The sequence below is a fragment of the Nelumbo lutea genome, chromosome 1 (assembly GCF_056320005.1).
Source record: "Nelumbo lutea isolate HS-2025 chromosome 1, American lotus-T2T, whole genome shotgun sequence".
Taxonomy (NCBI): Eukaryota; Viridiplantae; Streptophyta; class Magnoliopsida; order Proteales; family Nelumbonaceae; genus Nelumbo; species Nelumbo lutea.
The window spans coordinates 157,883,249-157,902,957 of NC_142684.1; the positions used below are offsets into that span (position 1 = coordinate 157,883,249).

At 38.2% G+C, this 19,709-nt stretch overlaps 1 protein-coding gene across 4 annotated transcripts in view; it reads right to left on the reverse strand.

The window, feature by feature from the left end:
• The window catches only part of LOC148878638 (P-loop containing nucleoside triphosphate hydrolases superfamily protein), a 47,435-nt gene that overhangs the window by 6,789 nt on the left and 20,937 nt on the right, over positions 1-19,709 (reverse strand). For 2 of the 4 annotated variants that reach the window (XM_088957676.1, XM_088957665.1), the window contains exons 7-9: positions 17,781-17,961; positions 14,180-14,302; positions 13,948-14,064 (exon numbers count right to left, since the gene is read on the reverse strand). In XM_088957676.1, coding sequence (XP_088813802.1) covers positions 13,948-14,064; positions 14,180-14,302; positions 17,781-17,961 — 421 coding nt within the window. The remainder of the gene's footprint in view (positions 1-13,947; positions 14,065-14,179; positions 14,303-17,780; positions 17,962-19,709) is intronic. The other 2 variants (XM_088957694.1, XM_088957685.1) reach the window with 1 other exon arrangement.

Here is a 19,709-nt window from a genome sequence, read left to right on the forward strand (position 1 = left end):
TAGGGCCCGTTCGGTGGGTCTTTCCGTGCAGTCTTTCGGCTGTTTACAAGCCGGGAAGACCAATTTCCAGTCTATTCCCGTTTGGCTCGCAAAAGATCTAGCCGCCAAAAGATGGAGCGCCGAAAAGATGCAAGAATCCCATTTCGGGCTGATTTTGGGAAGCTTCAAATGAAGCTTTTCACGTCTTTTGCGTTTTATTCTCACGCGGAAAGACACAGAAAGACGCACAGAAAGACCTGCATCTGCCAAACGTGCTTTGGGCGGCTCAGATCTTCATGCAAAAGCTCAATCTGTCTTTCGCATGCAGAGCTACCAGAAGATCTTCCCAAAAAGACACACCAAACGGGCCCCAAATTTCATCTTGACTTGATTGTAAATCAGGTGTATCAGCTGAACCAATGTTCTGTGGGTCACTTCTGCTAGTAGAATCTGGAAGTCTGCTGCCCTTTCCAAAATAAATTTTTTTGAACTGCAGATTTGGTGAAGTGCCTAACTCGAGACAAGCTAGCAGGGGAATGAAGCTGCACCAAGTGGGATGTGTTTTCTGTCTTTGGGAATTGGAGTCAGATAACCACCTATTTTTGCACTATCCTTATTCTACCAAGATCTGGAGAATAGTTCTTGATACTTTTGGGTGGGTACAGTGCTTTATTCATTCCATTTCAGCATTGCTGATGAGTTGACAGATTAAAGGACTGAGTAAAAAAGGGAATATTGTGCGGCACTTGATTCCTATGGCTATGTTATGGTGTGTGTGGCAGGAGAGTAATGCTCTAATTTTTGAAAACACCAGTACCAAGTCAAATTGTCCACAAGGCACAACCACATGATAACCATCCTCTATCATTAGATGATACAAGCCGAGAAATACATCAATTTTGCTTATAGTCCCCCCTTCCAAATCAGTCCTCAAAACATATATATCTCCATAAGATCACCTGTAGCATGACGCAACAAGTGCCACACAATATTCCTTTTTCAAACCAGCACACAAAATAGAAGGAAAAACTCTCACAGAAATCAAATAAGAAGCTTGAGGAACACAATCAATTCTCTATAGAAGTTGGCTATGGGGATTAGAAGAAGACAATCCATGCAGAAACTGGTTCAATAACAATAAGATGAGGCCTAGCAATACTCTTTTATAGACCAATCATGGTTTAAAATGCCTACACATTTTTCCAATAAGAAATGTCTACACATTTTAAAATACTTCCATGAGTTATTTTCATTTCTATACAAAAGTATTACTGGAAAACATCATGACAAATATCCAAGTGCGTAAAACTCTTTTATGTTGTTCTCATCAAGTTTTACTTTGTTAATCCAATCAATATAAGATCTTTAATTTACATGCACATGGAAATTATCCAAATAATTTATTTAGATATGTTGTGATCTCTTCAAACCCATTATTGTGCAAATTTATCATAATAGATGACTCTTTCCTTCTTGTTTTACTTTAGGGAATATTTTTTATTATGCATAATTTTTTTGATCAATAACAGAATCATTTCATTAGATAATTAAGAAAAGGTACAAGGGTGGGGGGAGATCAACTCTCTCATTATGCATAATTTGATAAAACATCATTAATGTTTTAACTTTTAATATTTCAAACTCTTATGAAATGATAAACAATATAATAGCATAATAAGCATACAATTAGCAAGAAAAAAGCATTACAAGCATATTCACATGTAAATCATAACTCTTATGCTAAAAAAAACATAATACAATAATGTTGATAACTAAAATATCAATAGTGATACTATATGATAGCTTTTTACACCCTAACGTTATTCAAAGTAGAAAAAGAAGCTATATTGAATAGCTGAAATCATTTTAAAATCATCATCTTTATTAGTTTAGAATAATATAATTATTTGAAAGAGTATTTCTTATAATTTCAAAAAAAAAAAAACATAAAAGATATTCATAGATTAATGTTTAGAATGTTATATAATTTTTTTTGATTGAAAACGGTAGCTTCATTAATATAACTTAAGAATAACTTTCCAGATTTAAGTACAGCTGTCAACCCCTAAGTAGGTGTTGAGCCCCCAGTAATCTTTCTTACAAAACTGCCCATAACATTCTCTCCCTCACAGTCCCTTGTTTAGCCAACGTGTCAGCTAAACCATTAGCTGATCTCCTTGTCCATTTGAAGCATGTACCGATCCCCCTTGTTATGTTGAGGATTTCCCTTATGGGCTGTCTATAAATCCAGGCTCCCAACTTACTAGATTGCAGCCACTCAATCAACAATTTAGAGTCTCCCTCTACCTCAATTTGGTGTAACCCCAATTGTTTGGCATATCTTACACCTTGAAGCAAGGCCATCACCTCCTCTCTCAATGAGTCCCCCACTACTATTGGTCCTAAAAACAAAGCCACAATTCTGAATACTCCTCCTATACTTGAAGGAGTGAAGGGCCAGGGTTACATCTTGAACTCGCATCAAAGTTCAATTTCACTCTTTGTTGTGTTGGTGGGCACCACAATTCCTGCACAATAGGTTTCATGGAAGTTGTGGATGCCACCACTTCCCAATTCCTGTAAATATCTTCAGCTGAAAAGTCTTTAAACAAATCTAAAGTTTTCAACCGTGGAATAGTCATAATAATTATCCTTTCTACAATTGCCTCCTTGGATTTCTCCACTCCTTTAAAGATTCTAAAGAAAACTGAAGAGAGGAGAGTTGAGAGTTCGGCAATGAGGGTCTGAGAAGAGAGTTTCGAACTTACCCTCTCTCAGCACCCTAACACTGTTTTATTTAGATATATTTGAATAATTACAAGAAGGTCCTTAGTTAGGCAAGAATTTACAAAGAACTTAATATTGACAGGATGGGCCCAGAATAAGGCCCATTACAGAAAAGAAACATAAATAACAAGAAAGAATAAACAACCTATGGGCCATTCGGCCCATCTTCTCTACACTCCCCCTCAAGCTGAGCATAGATGTCAATCATGCCAAGCTTGCTGGTATCATGCTGAAGTTTTGCCTTGGGAATGCCTTTGGTGAGAAAATCTGCCAATTGTCCTTCAAATGTGATGAAAGGAAGACACACTTCACCCGAAGAGACCCTTTCCCTAATGAAGTGTCGATCAACTTCAATATGCTTGGTTCTATCATTTTGCACTGGGTTGTGAGCAATGTTGATGGCAACATGATTATCACAGTACAACATCATTGACTTGTCATATTTAACTCTAAGTTCTTCCATCAAAGATTTGAGCCATAATAATTCAGAAACTCCATGTGCCATGGCCCTATATTCTGCTTCGGCAGAAGACCGAGCAACAACCGATTGTTTCCTGCTTCTCCAAGAAACAGCATTACCAGCTACCAAGCTGTAATACCCAGAAGTAGATCTTTTGTCATCAATGTTCCCGGCCCAGTCAGCATCGGTGTAGGCTTCAAGTTTCATATGACCATGCTTGGCAAACAGAATACCCTTTCCAGGGGAGCCCTTCAAATAACATAGGATTCTCTCTGCAGCTGCCATATGAGTGTCTCGGGGAGCATGCATGAATTGGCTAATGCAACTGACTGCATACGCAATATTTGGCCGAGTCATGCATAGGTACAAAAGTTTCCCAAAAAGCTCTGAAAGATTCCTTTGTCTTCTAACAATGTCCCTTCTGAGGCTGGGAGTTTATGACTCATATCAATATGAGTAGCAACTGGTCTAGCACCCATCTTTCTAGTTTCAGAGAGCAAGTCAAGAACATACTTCCTTTGGGAAATAAGAATCCCATCCTTGGATCGAGCCACTTCTATGCCAAGAAAGTATTTCAATTCTCCCAAATCTTTAATCTCAAACTTTGTATGGAGAAAAGATTTTAGATCATGAATTCCTAAAACATCATTACCAGTCACTACAATATCATCTACATACACAATGAGGTATACTGCCAGAGGTCCACTCCTCTTCACAAAAAGAGTATGAACGGACTGTGTCTGCACATAACCAAAGTTAACAAGTACTGTTCTAAATCTCTCAAACCATGCTCTAAGAGACTGTTTTAGTCCATAAAGAGATTTCTTCAACCTGCATACCTTCCCTTTCATATCAGTTCCATAAATCCCTAGAGAAAGAGACAGGTAAACCTCCTCATGTAATTCATAATTCAAAAATGCATTCTTCACATCTAATTGGTAAAGGGGCCGATCAAAGTGAGCAGCTAAAGATACAAGAACCCTCACAGATGTCATCTTGGCAACAGGTGCAAAAGTCTCTAAATAATCAATCACATATGTCTGTGTATAGCCTTTTGCAACCAGCCTGGCCTTGAACCTTTCAATGGTGCCATCAACTCGGTATTTGATAGTAAGACCCACTTGCAACCAACTAGATCTTTCCCTTCAGGAAAATCCACCACTTCCCATGTGTCATTCTTGTGTAGGGCATCGGTTTCAGATCTCATAGCATCCCTCCATTCTGGAATCTTAAGAGCTTCTGACACAAACCTGGGAATAGAATGAGAAGCAACAGAAGAGAAATAGGCAAAGTATGAAGGTGAAAGCAAACTGTAAGAAAGGTGCTTGGAAATGCAGTCTGCAGTGCACTTCCATTTTCCCTTTCTAACAGCAATGGGAATATCAAGGTCAGGGAAGGATGAATCCAAAGGTGCTGAAACAGTACCTGTTGTCTCTTCTGTGACTGGAAGTGTATGAGGCTCATGTGTTGTAGGAGAAACAACATACACATTTCTGGATCTTTGCCTTTGATACACCTTGGGATTGAGAATAGGACGAGGAGGTAGAGTACTGGGACAAGGAGAATGGAACGACTGATCCACCCTTGATACATTTGAAGGAGAGGCAGATGCATCAAAAGACTCAACAGGGATAGAAAGGGGAAGAGCAAACACCTGTGACAAATCCTCCCCCTGTGGACAATGTCCTTCTGGAGAGAAACCATAAAAAGGGAAAAGCTCATCAAAGGTGACATCCATTGAGACATACCGATTGCCAGACTTTGGATCAAAACAATAATAACCCTTCTATGTGGGGGAATAACCAAGGAAGATACACTTTTGAGCTTTGGGTTCAAATTTATGCCTTTGGACACTTGGAACATGAACATAACAGGTGCAACCAAAGACACGAATAGGAATGGGAAAAAGGTCCTTGTCCGAATGAAGAAGAATGAATGGAAACTTAAACCCCAAAACCCTGGATGGCATACGGTTTATAAGGTAGATAGCAGTAAGAACAACATCACCCCAAAACCTGGTAGGAACATGTGAGGCAAATAAGATATTTCTTGCAACTTCAACAATATGCCTATTTTTCCTCTCAGCAACCCCATTCTGTTCTGGGGTCCTAGCACATGAGCTTTGATGAATAACCCCCATGTCAGAAAGATAGCAGGATAGGTTTTTCTCAAAGTATTTTTTTGCATTGTCCGATCTGAAGATTTTAATCCTGGTATCAAATTGGGTAAAACAAATTCATGGAATTGTTTTACAAGTCTTGGAACTTCATCACGGGATTTCATCAGGAATATCCAAGTGAATCGTGAAAAGTCATCAATAAACAGGATAAAATATTTGTAGCCACCCATGGAGGATAAGTGGTAAGGCCCCCACACATCAGAATGCACAATATTAAAAGGAACAGAAGATCTTTTATTTCTCAAAGGATACTTGCTTCTACAATGCTTTGACAATTCACAAGACTCACAATGAAGACTGGACAAACTAATTCCCTTAAGCAGTTCAGGGAATAGATGACTCAAGGCAGAAAAAGACAGATGACCAAAACGACAATGACACAACATAATCCGACTAACAGACTCTGAAGAGATAGATCCAAGAGCAATATTCCCAAGATGATCAGTGCATTGTCCCGGAGTATCAAGCAGGTATATTCCGTTCGCCTCATGGCCACTCCCAATCACCTTCTGAGACTCCAGATCCTGAAAAATACAGTAGAAAGGAAAAAATGTTACACAACAGTTTAGTGACTTGGCTAAACTACTCACAGACAACAGATTTGTATTTACTTTAGGTACATGGAGGGCAGAAGGTAGGAACAAGGAATCCGTAGCTTTGACGGTTCCCTTACCAGAGATAAGGGCAAGTGAACCATCTGCTAAAGTGATTTTATCACGTCTAGGAAGTAAGTCATATGAAACAAACAAGGTAGACAGATCGGTCATATGGTCAGAAGCACCTGAGTCAATAATCCAAGGGATCTTGAGATTACCTGAAGTGGTAGCATGATTGGCAGAAGCCCTTATACCTGAATAAGCAAATGTTGAAGCAATAGAATTTCCTGATGGGTTGGAAGGAGAGGTCACATCACTCAGCTGACTAATCATCTTCCCAAACTTTTCATATTCTGCTCTCATGGCTGCCAATTGTGCAGAAGCAGACATCTCTTCACTATCTGGCCCAGCAGCTACATTTGCACTTCCTGATCTTTTACTATCATGTTTTTTTTCTGAAATCGAATGGGAACAAGATTAGGATGTAATTTCCAGCACTTGTCTTTGGTGCTTCGGCTTCTTGCAGTACTCACATATAACTTCGTTCTTTCCTGTGCCACCAGAAGTTCCAGCATTCCCTTTAGGTTTAATCCCCATATTGGCAAAGTGATCATTAATATCAGCCCCTTGAACCTGAACAACCCTTCTACTCTCTTCACTACTCACCAATGCATAAGCTTGTGACAAAGAGACACACTCCTTGGAAAGAATATTTTGTTTTGTGATATCATATTCTGAGTTTAGTCCAGTTAAGAACTCAAATATCCTGTTCCTTTCAACCAATTTTCTATAGGTCTCTGCATCATTGGTGGTGTCCCAAGTTACAGCTTCTATTAGGTCAATTTCTTGCCACAGAGACTTCAGGGTTGAGACGTATACAGCTAAAGGTTTCTCCCCTTGCCTTAAATTCTTCACATCACTTCTCAATTTATATGCCCGGGACACATTGAGTTTTTGGGAATAGGTTACTGCAACACTGTCCCAAATTTCTTTTGTTGAATTCATCCATATGTAGTATTGACTGATTTGCGGCTGCATTGAGTTCACAAGCCACCCAATGACAGTGTAATTTTCTTGCATCCACTTCTCGTAGGATGGATCATCTTCTGGGGGAGCCTTCTTACACTTGGAAATGAACCTACACTTTCCTTTACTACATACATGAATCTTTACTGATTGTGACCATGCCAGATAATTAGTTCCATCTAGTTTAACTGTGGTCACAGTCAATAAGGAATCACTTGGAGTCCCCTGAACCAGTCCATATTCAGCACCACTTTTGTTTTCAAACTCTGAGGAGTACATCATGTGAACACTCCAAATATGATTTCAGATGACTTCTACAAGTATACTAAATAAGGACAAGCAATAACAGAGTTCAGGCGACCACAAGAAGGCAATACACTGAGTTCAGCCTTAAAGAAGTAAACAGAAACTTCTAGGCACTCAGCAGAAGTACCTTTTTCAAATCTAGACTTCAAAGTAAATACCACTTGGTATTGCTGAAATAGCCCTTTTTACAAACACAGTGTGGGCAATAGAGACAACCCCACAGTCAAAAAAGAAAAACAAGCCTCAAGAACAGTTTGTATAGCCCGCCAAAAACAACCAAGTATAAGTAACAATCCACAGCCTTGTTACAAGGATGTTTCAGCAGTGCTCTGATACCATGAAGAAAACTGAAGACAGGAGAGCTGAGAGTTCGGCAATGAGGGTCTGAGAAGAGAGTTTCGAACTTACCCTCTCTTAGCACCTTAACACTGTTTTATTTAGATATATTTGAATAATTACAAGGAGGCCCTTAGTTGGGCAAGAATTTACAAAGAACTTACTAATGACAGGATGGACCCAGAATAAGGCCCATTACAAAAAGGAAACATAAATAACAAGAAAGAATAAACAACCTATGGGCCATTCGGCCTATCTTCTCCACAGATTCTATTGTTCCTTTCTTCCCAAACTGACCATAAGATAGCTGCTATTGTGGCTCTCCACATTAATCTTCCACGCCTCTTCAGTTGCCTGAAAAAGCTTGGGTCAAAAAGGCTTGCCACATTGGGGGGAGGTGTCCATCTACAACCAAAGATAGAAGAGAACCAAGTCCAAATAAAGCACACAAATGGACAAGAAATTAATAGGCGTGTGATCATCTCACCAAATCCCAAGCAAAGGCTACAAACATGGGGTGATAGGCATACATTTGGCATTTTTCTTTGCAACATATCTAGAGTATTTATTTTTTGGAGAATTACCTCCCAACAAAAAGCTCGAATTTTTAAGGGTACAAGCTGACTGTTAGACAGTGTAATGCCCTTAGCTCCAATCAGATTGATGTACATTATGACATTTATTGTAATTGAATGAAGTACATATTTGATTCTTGTTATAGTGATGTGTTTTTGTGCAATACCCTTAAACTGGACACTTATGAGACTCGTGTTAGTTTAGAATGTTCACAGCCGTTGGATAAGTCTAGGGAGATTTATCCTACTAAGGCTGACACTGATGTGCCGCCAAGTGTTGGGGTGGCCTGTCTCAGCTGCCAGGATGAGACTCGAGGTGCATGCAGTGTAGGTTTACTTGAAACCCTGAACTGGACCAGATTTCCAATATTGCCCTGGACCTTGGCGATTAGTGGGCAAAACTGGAAAGTGACACATGACCCCTAAACTCGATTATGATACTTCATCTGAGTGGGTGATCATAGTGATAGGATCAGCCCCTTTGTCGGACAAAGGTAATGAATGGGGATGCACTCTCTCTAATGAAAACCAAGACTACCGACAGCCGATTTCAATCGTTGAAATTTGTTTTGCAAAATATATTTTATATATGGATATAAATATATATGTTATGGTTTCAAATTGTTTGCAAAAGGTCTTAATTCCCGGGATCCATGTGAGTAGAGAGTGTAGCACTACTCCTTGCAGCCGAGGGAGAGGTCCTCTCTTATTGGGCAGTGTATGATCATTATGGGTTGAGAGGTTAAGTGTAAGACCATTGAGGATAATACCTAATGGGCTAATCTTGCATCTGCCCATAGTCCCTGGGTTTTATAAGGTGGCTTGGCCCAAGGACCACTTAGTGTAAGTGTTGGGCCCATTAAGAGTCCATATGATGGGCTTCAGGGGGTTCACTGTCTTTTTAGTGAATTCAACCAGGCCTTGTAACAGAGGCTGAGCTGAACCCATGTGGCTGATTTGCAAATCAATGTTTGGGTCCTACGCCATACAAAGAAGCCCAACTGGGCAGCAGGTTGGAAGCAGTTTGAGCACTTAGACTTAATGTGCCTAAAGCCCATTTCGAGCTGGCCTAATTTGATTAGTTGAATAAAGGGGCGGATCTGGGATTAAATCAACAGATAGGATAGGGTAAGTCAGAGAATCCAGATCTAAATTCAGATCTAGAAACCTCCTAATGAGATTACGAGAGAGCTGATATAATCTACAGATAAGATAAGGGCTTATCCTTATCTCTTAAAGAGAACTCCTTTTCCAAATACAGATTTGGATTAGGAAACTCCTAATGAGATTAGGAGCTCTCTTTAAGGCTATAAAAGGAGGAAGGGGGCGAACCATTCAAATCATCCCATCAGATCCCAAGCATCCAGAGATCAGATCTCTAGAACACCCAGAGAGAAGACAATAACAGTGTGACTGCGCCATCTTCTCCCTGCGATCTCCTCCAGTTGCCGCCACAGCCAGTTGGATCTCCATCCTTTGTAGGAGAGATCAAGAAGTGTCTTCATATCAGTCTTTGGAGAAAGGCTGATCAGAAGTCGTGCTCACTGCCTCCATCGAATTCTTGCTGAAGAATTCAGTTCGTTGGACGGACCCTGCTGATTTTGCTCCACCATTCATTGTGTCATCTTCAGTGGGAACAGTCTTTGGAGTCTTTCTTTGGGCGTGAACACTTTCGTTGGGAGATATTGCATCTTCGTATCAGGTATATCGCTCTCCTACTGTTTTAGTTCAGATCTGGTTCGATTCTTGGTACAAAATTGATCCTTGAAAAATGCAGTTTTTCTAAAACATGGAATGCGATTCCCACATGGGAGAGAGAAATTTTTGAAATTTTGCCCTACCTTCCTACAGAGTTCGGCCATCCATATGATGGATCTCTCATCCCTTCACTGACACCAAATCTCCTTTGAAGGAAAGCTCCTTACAGGGTTTGATGATTGAATGAGGACATCAAAAAAGGAGGAACAAGTGAACACACCAGATGGGGAAGGTTTCCAAATTCTACTGTCCAAACAAGATTGATCCAGGTAGGTTGACCCTAGAAGGTTAATTAGTTTTTCTTTTGGAAAAGGTAAAGTAATATTTATTGAGATAAGAGATACACAAGGGAGGCTGAGATCAGTCCCAGAAAGGCAGACTGATCTAATCAGCAGTTACACATTCCACCAAGAACTAGAAAAAGAAGCATCACACATTGCAATTTCTGAAATCCTCGAACATAGACACCTAAGAAACCAATTTGCCCATTGCTTTCTGAATTAGCTCTTTCGGACTTAAAGCCTTGTTACAGAATATCCTTCTATTCCTCTCAGTCCAGATGGACCATAACACAGCATTAGGGATAGTCTTCCAAACAATCTTCTTTTTCTTGATCAACCCCATGAGCTTCTAGCAACACAACAGCTCCTTCACCGAACTTGGCATGACCCAACTTAAGTTTATAGAGCTGAAGAAATGATTCCACAGCTGAGAAGAAAACGGGTAGTGAATACACAAATGATCAGTGGATTCAGCACTACTCCCACACATGCAACATGACAGGTCCGAAAGTTGAAAGCCCCTTCTCACAAGGTTAGCTCTAGTAAGACATTTATTTAGAGCCATAGTCCAAACTAGGAAGTTAGATTTAGTTGGGCTGGTGGGATTCCACACCTGATGACAAGGGAAACCAGAAACACCCCTTCTAAGAGAGGACCTCTCGAAGACAGAAGTGGACCTGGAACCCCCCAACCTATTGGCCCCTACTTAATTTTTTGATTGGAAATGGTAACTTCATTAAAATAACTTTAAAAATAACTTTAAAAATAACTTTCCAGATTTAAGTACAACTGTCAACCCCTAAGTAGGTGTTGAGCCCCCACTAAACTTTCTTACAAAACTGCCCAGAACATACTCTCCCTCACAGTCCGTTGTTTAGCCAATGTGTCAACTAAACCATTAGCTGATCACCTTGTCCATTTGAAGCATGCACCAATCTCCCTTGTTATATTGTGGGTTTCCCTTATGGGCTGTCTATAAATCCAGGCTCCCAACTTACCAAATTGTAGCCACTCAATCAACAATTTAGAGTCTCCCTCAATCTCAATTTTGTGTAACACCAACTGTTTTGCATATCTTACACCTTGAAGCAAGGCCATCACCTCCGCTCTCAATGAGTCCCCCACTCCTATTGGTCCTAAAAACAAAGCCACAATTCTGCCATTTTCATCTCTGAATACTCCTCCTATACTTGAAGGAGTGAAGGGCCCGGGTTACCTCTTGAACTCGCATCAAAGTTCAATTTCACTCTTTGTTGTGTTGGTGGGGACCACAGTTCCTGCAAAATAGGTTTCATGGAAGTTGTAGAAGCCACCACTTCCCAATTCCTGTAAATGTCTTCAGCTGAGAAATCTTTAAACAAATCCAAAGTTTTCAACCAATGAATAGTCATAATAATTATCCTTTCTACAATTGCCTCCTTGGATTTTCTACACGCCTTTAAAGATTCTATTATTCATTTCTTCCCAAACTGACCATAAGATAGCTGCTCTTGTGGCTCTCCACATTAATCTTCCACGCCTCTTCGGTTGCCTGAAAAAGCTTGGGTCAAAAAGGCTTGCCACATCTGGGGAAGGTGTCCACCTACAACCAAGGATAGAAGAGAACCAAGTCCAAATAAAGCATACAAATGGACAAGAAATCAATAGGTGTGTGATTGTCTCACCAGATCCCAAGCATAGGCTACAAACATGGGGTGATAGGCAAACATTTGGCCTTTTTCTTTGCAACATATCTAGAGTATTGATTTTTTGGATAACCACCTCCCAACAAAAAGCCCTAATTTTTGGGGGTACAGGCTGACACCAAATCTCCTTTGAAGGAAAGATTCGTACAGGGTTTGATGATTGAATGAGGATATCAAAAAAGGAGAAACAAGTGAACACACCAAATGGGGAAGGTTTCCAAATTCTACTGTCCAAACAAGATTGGTCCAGGTAAGTTGACCCTAGAAGGTTAATTAATTCATCCACCATTGTCATTTCCAACTCCCTTAGACCTCTCCTCAAACCCAAGTCCCAAGAGTTGCCAGTAAAAACTGAAGAGGTCACTTTTCTTTTATTTTCAAAAAGTGAATAAATAGAAGGAAACCTTTCAGTAAGGGGAATGTCTCCAACCCAAGCATCTTTCCAAAACAACACTTTATTTCCTGCACAAGCATCAAATTTGACGTAAGGAAGGAATGAAGGTAAAAAACCATAAATAGTTTTCCAGGGAGAGCATCGGGAAGCCCTAGGGTCGACTCCTGCATCTCAACCATTGTCTTCCAATCCATGAATGCTAATAATCACTCTATGCCAAAGCCTGTCATGTTCCAATGGCAATCTCCATAACCATTTCCCCAATAATGTTGTGTTTCTTAGCCTAACATTTCCTATTCCTAGGCCTCTTTCATCTCTACTTCTAGAAACCACCTCCCACTTCACTAGGTGGTCTCTTTTGGTGTCTCCTGGTTCCCTAAGGAAGTTCCTCATAATCTTCTCTAGCTGGTTTTCCACTTTCACCGATACTTCTTATATAATTTTTATAGTAAATTTGTACAAATTTTCTAATATTTCTGATATTTCTTATTTTTAGTCGTAAATAATTCTATTGAAACCAACATTTACCTTTAAACTAGCTGGTTTCTCTCTCATACTCGCAATCTAATTCCCCCCCAGACCCCATATTGGCAGGAGTCTTGTGCACTTGGCTGCTCTTTGTTTACTCAGAATCTAATTCCTATTTGTGTTTAGACCTTAATTAAAATAAAAATTTCCTGTCAATATTACTATCTAAACTCCTAGTCTAACTCCAAAATAAATCTAATAATAGTTGATTAATTCTACTAAAACCAATTTAATGTAAAGAAACCAGAAATTACTAAAATTAATGTCATAATTTACTATAAATAGTAGTTATAAAAATTTATTATAAATAGTAATTCCTAAAGTTACTATAAATAATATTTTGTTTTTTTATAAGAATAGTGAATTCTAGAAGATTGAATTTCAACTATGTTCCTAAGACACCAAAAAACTAGAAAATATTTTTGAGAACTGCATTTTCTTTGTGATGACGTGGTTGACCAAGATGAGCAAGAAAAGAAATAAGCACTTATTGAATAAACACTTGAAAATAAGCTCAAATTTTGAGCTTCTTGAATAAGTGCTTATTTCCAGGAAGAAGCACAGGCTCATGCTTATTTCCCAAACACAAATAGGTGCTTATTGGGGTCATCCCGGCCCAAAATAAGTTCTTATTTGAATAAGCACCCCCAAAATTAGCCTTAAGACTTCTCTTTTACCACTGATTAGAAATCTCATTAATGGGTTAAAAACAAAGCACCAAACAGCATTAAGGGATGTGGAATCACAAAAGGTCCATAAAATACAAAGTGTTTAAAAGATCAATTATAAGGAAAAGATTCTTATCCCCCCAAGAAGGATTACCAATTGATAGTCCTGTGTAAGAACTTAAGTGGTCAATGGCACAATTGGAAGGAGCAGTATGTATGATTTAATTGTCACAATTCCATTAACTTTTTTTAATCAGTAATTCCATGAACTTTTTGTGAGTTCCTTAAAAAATCAACTCTAAATACGGTGCATTGGCACATGCTATCTTGTATTCCATTTTTTTCTAATATTAATAAAAATGCTTATAAATTGTTGATAAAAAAAACACCTTCGAAAATGATTTGCACAAAGAAGCAAATTTTGATCTATCACTTGGAGATATTAGTGCAATACTGCACCCATCGGCAGAAGCTCTAGCAGTTCTTCCACTTCTATGAACATAAACCTAAAAGGTCAAATAGAGCTTAATTAGATAAATTGAGAAATGATAAATGTAACATAACAAGCAAAATTCCCCCTTTTTTATAAATGAACACGCAAAATCCCCTTAAACCACTTACTTCTGCTGAATGTGGAAGTTGATAGTGAACAACAGTTCGAACACCAGAAAGATCAAGACCTCTTGCTGCAATATCAGTAGCAACAAGTGTACCATGTTCATTTCCAGAGAAGCGATCAATTGCCTGGATAAACATGAGGAAAAGCAAACATAAAACTCAAGTACTCAAACGAAGCCAACAATGAAGCAGATTGAGACATGGACCATGGACTATAAAATGATTGTCTGATAGCCAAATGCATGTTATAGATGCTTCCTTTTCCATTTTCTTTCTGTTTTTGTTTTACGTTTTTGATAAGCAATGATAAAATTTCACTGTATGGTTATACCAAAATAATAATAATAATGATGATGATGATGAAAGCGCCTTGCATATCTAAATTTGGGTCACAACTCATGACCCACGTACTGTATAGAGTTCCAAGAGATCCATGCACTATGCAGGTTATTATACAGAATTATTATTTTTATTTCTTTTCCTTTTTTGGGTAACTGATCAGAATTTAACAAGTACAACATAAAGTCATGATAAAAGGGGATGGGTCATAGCCCTACCCTCCAAATATAAAAAGGGTTATCCCTTTTCTACTCTCCCCATGCATACAGACAATTCAAAATATAGAAAAAAAATTACAATATGGAGCCAGCTACCCCAGAAGTATTCATCATCATCATCATCATCATCATCCAAGCCTTGTTCCAACTATATGGAGCCAGCTACATGAATCCTGTTTTGCCATTGCCACATCCATTGTTAAATTATGAAACCTTAAATCATTTCTTACTACCATCCTGTTTTGCCATTTGCTACACCTATTGTTAAATACTACCAGCCCTTAAACCATATCTTACTACCTTAACCAATGTCCTTTTTTGTCTTCCCCAAGCTCTTATAGTACCTTCAACTTGTAACAGATCACTTCTTACGGATGCTATAGATGGCCTTCTTTGCACATGATCATATCATCTTGGTCTACTTTCCATCATCTAATCACTTACTTGAGCTACTCCTAGGTTCCTTCAAATGAATTAATTTCCTTTTTTATTGATCAAATGAGTCCATTTCTGACCCTGTCCTTTCTATTTTTTCACTCATTCATCTCAACATAAGATATTTGAGGATCCATGTCCATAGGAGTTTGAAAAAAAAGTTCTAATGCTGACTGCCAACCTGACCCAACATTCCTCCTTTATTTAGGCTTGGGATTTGCAGTGTAAGACAAGCTCAAACTAGTGGGTATTATGTGCCCCAGTAAATTAAGTCTTTAATCACTCCTTAGCTAGGGTGTGAGCGAGGCTATTTGCTGATCTAGGAACTCTCTTGATCGGCAACAAGAGATTCATTCATTAATTAGAAAACACAAAAGATACAACAAGAAGTTGTGATTACAATCAAATAGAAATCAAATAGCCTCTGCTATCCCACCCATCCCTTGCATAGCCGAAAAAAATTGTTGTCTATAAAGTACTAACTCCCAACTTTTCCAAACCATCAGCCAGGCTGTTGGTTGATTTATGTACCCAATGAACCTCGATCTGCATATCCTTTGAAAACCATTTAAAATGCCTAGTTTCATTTCTGAAACACCAAGAAGCTGTCTTCAGAATTGAGGCCAAAGCTATAGCCCCTGTCTTCAGAAACAGGGGCTCTGCCCCCTTCTTCTTTTTCTTCTTAGCTAATCTTCTTGTCTACTTTATGTTGGTTTTTAGCATGCCCTAAGTTGTGAGTAAGTTGGAAAAAATTATGAGAGATTTTTTGTGGGAACTTGTGGAAGGGAAGAAAGTTCATTTGCTTAGGTGGGAGAAGGTGACGAAGTTGAAAATAGAAGGGGGGTTGAGGACATAGTTGTCAAGATGCCTGGGCAACCACAGGGCACCCAGATGCCTAGGCGATGGAATCTGAAAGCATAAAATCTAAAGATCCCTACTCCTAAGCTATTTTATTAGTTTTTTATACTTACCAACATACCTGTATACTACTTATTAGCAATAAAACCATTCAAATAAGTAACTAACTATAAATTTCATATAAAACATAAAATAACATCATTTAAATAATAACCTGTATTGGGCCAAAAAAAGGAAATGCAGCAAAAAAAGAGAAAAATAAGGGGGCTCTGCTTTGTTCCCCAAAAAAATATTTCTTAAGGGTATGAAGCCCCTTTTTTTGTTCCAAAATCAATATTATTAAAAAATAATGCAAAAATACAGGAAAAATAATTAGAAAGTTGGGGTGCATCCCTGCCAGCTAAATACAGTAGCTGATGGCCTAGCTAAGGCTGGAGTTCAAAGGGATTATTTTTATCCTTTAGGTTCCATGTTGTACATTTTCTCATGTACTTGTCTTCTAATGAATTCAGTTACTCTTTTTCTAAAAAAACACTTTTTTATTTGGCAGCAGTCCTAGTTAAAATGAGAATCTGTGGTACATAATATAAACTTTTTTCATTAAAATATATGTAAAAATCAACTATAATAAATTATTAGAAAAGTCAACAATTTCATATGAGGGCATTATTTCCTCTTCCAAAGGAAAATATTTAACAAGCCAAAGTATTGATAAAATGAGAATCTATGGTACATATATAAACTCAGTACACTCCTCTGCTTGTGTATGTGTGTGTCTACCTGTTTGTGGTTTCTAGTGATGAGATATATTCCCTATTGCATCAGCCAATCAGATTATGCAACTGTGAACTAAAAGCCTTAAAAGAATTTAGAAAGGCAAGTGATGGACCGATGGAAGATTGTAGTTTGTTAGTGTTCATTAAGAGGTATTTCTTTCACAAGGAATAAGGAGAAGTAAGATGATGTTGAACTATTGGGACAATCCAAAGCAAGTTACACTATTGATCACCAACAGAGCTAGAAGTTCTTTTTCCAAGGCTGGTTTACAAGAGAAAATACTAAAAAAATTGAATCCATTTTTCAAATGAGCCATATTAGGAAATATAGTACCAAGCTGAGGGTGTTTTTGTATATTTCCTACAAAAGATCCATAGGGGCACTGGACAGCCCCATTTTCCTTTTTGTCCTTTACCTTAAGCCTTGTTTTTCTTGATCAGCAACAGAAAAATAAATATTTTATTGAGATATAGAATCGGGATATTCACTGATATATTTGGGGGTATTCACATTAACACCTTTGGGGGTATTCACAACCATCAAATTCTCTCTTGCTTCAACAACCAACTGATTAACACCTTTGGGGGTATTCACATTAAAACTATATTTGTAGCTAACAACAAGAAAGCTTTATTTCAATTTTAAGATATTCTTCTGCTACTTTTAATAATTTTGAAACAAGCTCAGTTTATTCATATCCAACAAGAATCTTACATTAACAAAAAATCCATGCTAGATTGACATGGGCACCCCTAGGTGGGTTTGGAAGGATGCAGGTAAATTAATAATTGGTAGCAGGATTGCAAAATGAGCTTAGTTCAACTAGTACCAATATTTTTTCATGACTAACATAAATGCTTTGAAATACATGAACTATTTGCAAGTTGCAACCTCCTTAAAACATAATATCATAAAACTATGCTCTTACATAGGATATAACTAGAGGAAACATGCCAACAAAGAAATGAATCAAGCACCTTCAGTCGAGCTCGCTGTTGCATTTGCGAATGAAGGGTCCAAACACTTGTTCCAAGGATGCGTAATAGAGATGAAATGTGGCGCAGAGCAGCAATTGATGTACAGAATACAATTGTTCGGCCTTGCCCATGAACACTCAAAATGTAATACAAATAGGCATCTTTATCTTCTTCCCTGCATCTGTAAACAACACATTTTAGTAATATGCTATGAAAATAATTTTGTCCCTTAAAAATAACAAGAATAAAAGAAAAGTGAATTTTGTTACAGATAAATATTGTTTCATGTCCCTAAAGTTAAGTTTTCATGTTGTTACAAGAAGTAGACCACATTCTTTTTGCCTTCTCTCCTGATACAAACATGAGCATGCACAAATATTTTTGTTGTTGTACATGTCAAAACATGTTTATCTGAATTGCTACTAAGCTCAATATAAATGCTTTTTTTTCTTGAAACAGGTAAAGTAATATATTGTATTAATCTCACAAGGCAAAAAGTCCATATACAACTAATTGCGGTACACGGAAATGTACAGCTTTATTCACTTTACACTATGTAATCATACCCAGAGTGTTTAAAAAAAAAATCTTAAAAATAAAATAAGAACTTGTATTTCTTCCTTTAAACAGCTTGTTACTTAACAACCAAGTGGGTGTTTGGCATCGGAGCATTTCACAAGTGTTCCGTTTCTGCTGATGTGTCATGCGTGCCACATCAGCAAATAAACGGAATAGGCAAGAAAATAGCATTTGGCAATCATGTTTTTCAAAAAAAAAGAAACATTTTTGTAATAATTAGCCTTGGAATTCGGGAAAGGAGGGGTTTCTTGAAACGTCAAAGTGGCGTTTCTTGAATTGCCTTGGTGATACTAAATCACCCTGGTGACATGGCATATTGAAATTTGAAAAAGCTGACTACGTTTCTGAGATGTCACACAGTTGCCATTATAAATATATTATAATGTTAAGTCAAATCACTTTAAATGCCCAGTCAGCCTGCACCCTGATTTTTTGTGTTTTTCCAAAAAAACAGGTGAAACGAAACACTTGTGAATCAGGGCTCACTTGTGAAACGGAACGCTTGTGAATCCAGTGCCAAACACCATGCAAGATAATACCTTCCACATAGCACTATGAGTAACCTCTTCTATTTTACTTGCTTTGTTTTAAAAAATCCACTTGTTTCTTTACTTTCAAACTGACCACAATACTGCTACCAGAATTACACCTTATGCTACCTTCCCTTGTTTACTCAGACTCGGGCCTCTTAAATCTCATCCCTTAATCTCTAGAACTGAAGCGGGCAAGCAGCTTCTTATTGCAAACAGACCTACCATTCTTGTCCATACACTGTTGGAGAACTTACTGTATAAGAGCAGGTGGTCAATAGTCCCCAAATTTTCCCAACACAAGGCACAACTTGTATCAGCAACCTCCATTCCCTATCTCACCAGGTTGTCTCTAGTCAGAATAATATCTAAAGTAGCAGACAAGACAAAGAAATCCACTTTGGAGGGTACATCTGCCACTCTGTTGCTGGGGAAATCATTCTTTGCATTAGTGGTTAAGCTTTTATAAAAATATCTGTCTGAGAATAAGCCAAATTTATCCCGGCCCAGATTCTTTTGTCTTCACTTCTTAGGACCACCTGGGTGCTATTGAGATTTTGTAGCAGTTTCATCATTGGGGAGTGGGGACACCCCCCAATCAATTCAGGTTTCTCTTGAATACGGCATTTCAACTGACAGCAGAATTCTTCATTTGGCATTTCAAATGAATTTGCCCACCTTACAGTGGATAAGAAATGATAAACATTCTTTTCAAGCTTCTTGCACATAAACATAAACTTGTCATATGAAAGCCTCTTAATTTCAGGTGATGAAGCAGCTAAGCAAATGCTTCCACCCTTGGTCGTACAAGGTTCCCCCA